This window comes from Amphibalanus amphitrite, unplaced genomic scaffold (genome assembly GCF_019059575.1).
Source record: "Amphibalanus amphitrite isolate SeventyFive unplaced genomic scaffold, NRLGWU_Aamphi_draft 001587F_arrow, whole genome shotgun sequence".
In the NCBI taxonomy this organism is placed as follows: Eukaryota; Metazoa; Arthropoda; class Thecostraca; order Balanomorpha; family Balanidae; genus Amphibalanus; species Amphibalanus amphitrite.
In genome coordinates, this window is record NW_024883080.1 from 129,886 (window position 1) to 135,885 (window position 6,000).

The 6,000-nt window shown below is 47.5% G+C and overlaps 1 protein-coding gene across 7 annotated transcripts in view; it reads left to right on the forward strand.

Annotated features, from left to right (window-relative positions):
- LOC122374012 (poly(U)-specific endoribonuclease-C-like) overlaps positions 1 to 1,434 on the forward strand; it is a 28,533-nt gene extending 27,099 nt beyond the window's left edge. For all 7 annotated transcript variants that reach the window (XM_043352509.1, XM_043352511.1, XM_043352508.1 and 4 more), the window contains exon 7: positions 896 to 1,434. In XM_043352509.1, coding sequence (XP_043208444.1) covers positions 896 to 1,129 — 234 coding nt within the window. In that variant the 3' untranslated portion in view covers positions 1,130 to 1,434. The remainder of the gene's footprint in view (positions 1 to 895) is intronic.
- Positions 1,435 to 6,000: the final 4,566 nt, after the last annotated feature.

Sequence of the window (6,000 nt, forward strand, 5' to 3'; positions counted from 1 at the left end):
TTGGGCAGCAGAGAAGGCTCGCGAGTGAGTGCACTGAGGAGCACCTCAGAGCCAATCTTAGCGCACAGTTTGCGGTTCTCCATGAGTTCATCCCAGAATTGGATAACCGCCTGTGTCTCGCGCTCGTTCAGAAGGTCGGACACCCTGGAGAAGTGCGGCGAGGTCGCCATGGTGCAATGTAGATGGCTTGTGTGGCACAGGCACCGCGGGTCGGCTAACCCGGTGTGAATTTGGAGGCCAGCAGACATGCCTTAGATATTCTTAAGCGATACCTGGGGCCATTATGCGTTCGATGTAAGTCTATCGCTAAATTTCGTGAAAGCAAACACATCAGCAAAATGATTCGAACCGGGTTTGTTAATGTTTCTTGCAAGAGCCGCTTAGTATGTATCTAGCCAGCAACCAATAGTATGTCTGCACGCTACTGGTTCGCTGTTACTTTTACTTCACTATAGCTTCGCGATAGTTTTGCGTCATCGTAACACTACATACCTATGACCCTCACGGTCCCGACATGAGCGAGGCTGATGCAGGGCGGCTGATGACGAAATTGGCTGAACTTTTTGGGAACTTTCCTTGATTTTATGTCAGCTTCACGTGAATAGGCAGCGGTGAACTCTCTTGCAAGGGGCAACTTCACCGAGGTGGTATGCATTCATTTAACGGCAATACCAATTTAAACCAGTGAAAACCGGACTTCTACATAGAAACCTATGTAGAATCGAATGCGAGTAACTGTAAGAATATACAACCTTAGACTTGTGAAGAAAGTTCCTAACGTTTTAATTGTTCAGTGTAATTTATGATCATGTGACAGTGTATCGGTGGCCTGTTCGGCTTCAACGGCACCTGCTCGATCAGTCATATTTTACACGATCCTTACTTTTGCCCACAGACCGCCATGGTGATCAAGTTCCCGTTCAAGTGGGATAGCTACCTGAAGCCGGTGACGAGCATGCTGGTGGGCACGTCTCCGGAGGTGGAGATCTCTCTGTTCACGCTCTGCTTCTACGCGCGTCCCGACCGCAACTGCCGAGTGAAGCTGGGCAACCAGCAGCTGGTCCTCAAGACGCACACCTACAGGAGCGGAGGCAGGAGCATGATCGGCTCCGCCTACGTCGACCTGTGACCTGTGACCTGTGGGCTGTGACCTGTGACCTGTGAACCAGATCGGGTCGATAGCTGCCCCCTGCAGTTGTCAGACGGGCTACCATGGTCGCCGGGATTAATTAGATGATGTGTGGCGATGTACTGTTGCTTGTTTTTGAGAGATTCGGGGCATCAGGGTCAATAGCAAGCAACGCTTTAGAAAATGTAATGAACATATTGTTCTAAGATGATATGGACGTGTCATTACTTATACGTATGTCATTTGCTTTTTGAATCCTCTTTTTATCTACTGGGCTGCGTTCAATACAAATTATGTAGTTGGGATTTTGCAGTTTGCTTATCGTCTTTCAGTTTGCCGACCGTAAGTTCAATACCGTTCGAGGAAAGCGTCAACGAGCCGCTACATACCTAGATAGGCAATTACCGTGCATTCGTGAGTTTTTCCTTTGCTTTACATAGTTTTGAACAATTCGGCCAAGTTCGACCATTTTAGGTTCGCATGCATGGATACCTATAACCTACATATGAATGCATCGGTCGGCATCAGGCCATCCTGGCAACGTCCGATAGTAGCCAACTGGAGCTTCTCTTGCCGGCCGCCAGACGTCACCACCAGGCTTCTGAAGGAGGCCACTGACAAAGGCCCCGCTAGCTGATCCAGCGTCCGCTGCCTGCATAAGAGTAGAGAAATAGGCCATTTTAATGATGGTCACTGGTGAATGTGCTGTTTACCTCTCGCCGGAGCTATCGGTTTTCTACATACCGGTCGACCAGGGGTCACGATCCCCTCGTTGTCTCACCCCTAATTAAGCTTGAGCCTCGCAAAAGATACTTGTGCGCCGTTATGAGAAGCAGCGATTGGCACCCGATTCAGGAATCACGAGGTCTCAGGACCAGTGATTCCTGAAGCCAGGTCAAGTGCTCCATGGTACGGGGTGGGTTTTGGTCAACAGTTTCGCCAGAAATGGTCGCAGCCAGGGATGCGGAGCCATTGAAATTTCAGACGGCTCCGGCTCCGGCTCCGGCTCCGGAGAAAAAATCGGCTCCGGCTCCGGCTCCGGCTCCGGGTGAAATGTCATGGCGGCTTCGGCTCCGGCTCCGGCTCCGGCTCCAGTACTCAGTACCTACATCCCCATGCAATTAACCCGCGCGGGGCTGGGGGGGGTAAATTTTACCCCCCCCCCCCTCGCGAATTTTTGCAATATCTCAAAAACGGCGGCGCGCAGCGCCGCCAAACTTTCAGTACCTTTTCTTACATCAATTTGACACGTTCCCTGAAAATTTGAGCGAAATCTGTCGGAAAATTTTTGAGAAATTGACGTTTTAGTGACGTCATGTTCGTCATTTTCGCCTCAAAAACGGCAAAAGTTCAAACGCCGCTAACATCTTCATTTTTAAAGGAATCAAGACGTAACAAAAAAGGTTATACGTAATTTTACTTTGTCTATCAAATGGCTATCTCGGTTTTTTGAAAATTTTGGATTTTGGCCTAAATTTTTTCAAAAAACTGACTTTTTTGGGAAAATCATTATAAAATCCAAAATTTTGAGTCTATCGAAAAAACCGGAATATATGTCAGAGAAGTGGTCTATGTGCACCTATATACCAAATTTTAGAAGAATCGGTTCAAAAATGTGGGAGTTATTCAAAATTTTGTGACGTCACGACACACAAATTTTTTGAAAAATGACTTTTTTGGAAGTTTTAGACCTCGTACGGAAACAAAAATAGCACCATTCGATTCGCCGTGAAAAACTGCATCAGATAGACACCTTTTTAGGCCTTAACAACCAACTTCAAAATTTGACCTCACTTGACCTGACCTTGACCTGACCTCGACCTGAAATTCATCCAGAGGTGGTCCATATCACTTATTGAGTGTGCCTATTGAGTTCTATGAGTAAAATGACCCATAAAACATGTGTCGCACATGCCCTTTTCTATATTTTGTTTTTTGGTGACCTGACCTGACCTGACCTGACCTTGACCTTGACCTCTGAATGATATTGTATGCAACGAATATTGTCTTGGTAGCCTAAGAACACGTTTTGGGCGATCAGTCTCAGTCCATGACTCCATTCTTCGGCAACTACGGTGCAAGGCCGATACTGTAGAAACTTGCAATTTGTACCCTTGACCTGACCTTGACCTTGACCTCAAACTTTAAATTAAGTACATGTTTTTAGTAGTTCGTGATGAGAGCTTTCGATTGGCGTTTGAATTTTCCAAATCGGACCGTTAGTTCGGGAGATAACAGGGGGGGGGGGGTAAAATTTACCCCCCCCCCCCCCAGCCCCGCGCGTTCGGCTGGAGACCCCAGCCCCGCGCGGGTTAAATACGGGTGGAACAAAAAAGACGGTGGGATTGGTATTGGTACACGCTGCTTCTGTATTTGCATAACAAGGCTATTTTGAATACCACATGTACTGTCACTGCCTTGTACTGTCAAACCGAACTAGGTCAATCATTTTTTCCTCTTCCAAAAAAAAAAAAACAGGAGCCGGAGTCGCCCCCTTTTTTGACGGCTCCGGCTCCGACTCCGGCTCCGGGCTATATTGTTTCACGGCTCCAGCTCCGGCTCCGGTTACGGGAAAAATATGCCGGTCCCGGCGGCTCCGGTTCCGCACCCCTGGTCGCAGCACCGCGATTTCGTTACCATCATATTCGTAATGCTTAGCCGCGTCGAATGATATACGTTTTATATGGATGAGGTGACCTTAAGATGTTGACCTCAGGTCAGGGTCAAGTCTCAAAAGTGGAAAGAGGTCATATCGCATATCACTCAGTTTGGCAAGTCCTCGTGACCCCATTGGTGGCTTTTCCGACGCACTTACATTTACAGGGATCACGTTAAATTGATATATGAGTGACATATGTATAACACGGTACACATAGTTTGAACTAGCCATTTTTTGACCTAGCTAGCCATTTTGACCAGCTTTTATAAGATAATGGAGGAACACGGAAGGGATTTGTGAGCAGATTCTGCCCCTCCCCCTCCCCCACCCAGCGCGGGCGGGATGCAGATGAAGCCAAATCAGTTATCTAATGAATTGGCGCTTGGTCATCTGCTTTATAGTGTACTTACAATGTGAAAGTGAGAACGTGATTTCAAACAAGTCAGATTTCGATCAAGCTTTGCTACATATGTGGTTGGTAACGTTGCTTTTATGGTATGGGAAGCTGTACCTAATTTACTGGTCACTCACGCATTCCCAAGAAACCCGCTCAGTCTCCCTTCTCTCTCTCTCTCTCTCTCTCTCTCTCTCTCTCTCTCTCTCTCTCTCTCTCTCTCTCTCTCTCTCTCTCTCTCTCTCTCTCTCTCTCTCTCTCTCTCTCTCTCTCTCTCTCTCTCTCTCTCTCTCTCTCTCTCTCTCTCTCTCTCTCTCTCTCTCTCTCTCTCTCTCTCTCTCTCTCTCTCTCTCTCTCTCTCTCTCTCTCTCTCTCTCTCTCTCTCTCTCTCTCTCTCTCCCCTCTCTCACACTCTCCTCTCTCTCCCTTCCTCCTTTTCTCCCTCCCTATCCCCCTCCCCTCCCCCTACCGTTGCGTCGGCGCGCGGCTGCGGTCGACAGTCGGGTCTCGGGTCGTCGTTGGCGACGCTCGCCGCTGGCGACGGTCAGTGACGGCCGGTCGGTCGGTGGCTGCGTGACCTCAGGGGAAGCCGAGAGTCAGACGAGTGACGCCGTACGGACGTCGGTGCTGGAACGCAGAGTCGTGATTAGAGTGGTCTAGGAGTGCGTTTAGTGCGTGGTTGTGCTAGTGCACTGAAGCGGTTGTAGTGGTGAATTGCCTGTTGATGTCAGAGTAGTGCAGAGCCGTGAGGGATTGGTAGTCAGTTTGGTGAGGTGATTCGGAAGACGGTGTGTTGAGGGAGACAGACGAGTGCAAGACTTGTCAGGCTTACGGGTTATAGCTGTGCAAGTGTTGGATACCTATCTCGAAAAGCTGATCGATTTCCTGGATGCTGCATTTCGGAAGCTCTCTGAAGGTAAGCTTCAAACATTGTGATGGTTTGTGCGAAAACATGAGCAACATTTTCAGTCTGTACCAAAGACAATGTGTGATCAATGACTTGCTATGGCTACAAGTTATAAGGTACTTAATCTTTCTTTAATGATGCCTACTAAAGATGCGTATCGCATACCATATTTGTTATTAACCGTATACGTCCCCTGATGATTCCCTCTAACATCCCTGACATCTAAGGTTTCACCTAAGACGCGTCATCCGCCGCTAATGCACACACAGATCATGTAACTGATCAAAGAGTTTGGTCGATCTCCGCTCACATTCCGCATTTAATGTCATACATTTCGACTTTGTAAAGATAGATGATAGCACAGCGATGACTTCAGAGGTATTTGGTCAACGCTGAAGAGTTACGGTGCTGTATGAGAGCTGATGGTCGTGTCTCAGTGTGATCAATAACTCGCCTTTTGAATCATCCCAGTACACAAAGCTGTAAATCACTTACACTGAAGAAGTTTCAATTGAATCATAACAATAAATATGATACTGTCTAGTGTCTGACAGTAAATAAACCTCAGCCCGACCATTGCATCACAGAGTTAAATTTCATCAATTGCAGAAACTGTCGCATTGCGGGAAGAACTACCTTTTCTGCTCCTGTTCCACACCTAAGAACCTTAACCCTGCACGGCTGGTCGGGGTAATGTCAACCCCTGAACTTGATGGTCCCGGGTTAATGGCGTAAACCGAAATAATTCCTGACTTAATAGCCAGCGGGAGAGGTGCAAAAGAGGAAGCCAACAAAAGCTCGTAATCGTTATAAAAAGTGTCTTTTACCTTACTTTAAAGTTGGCAAACCGGGGGCTAGGTCAAGCACTCAAATAAATACGGTTTCAGCAAAATGAATTTTGATACCTTGCA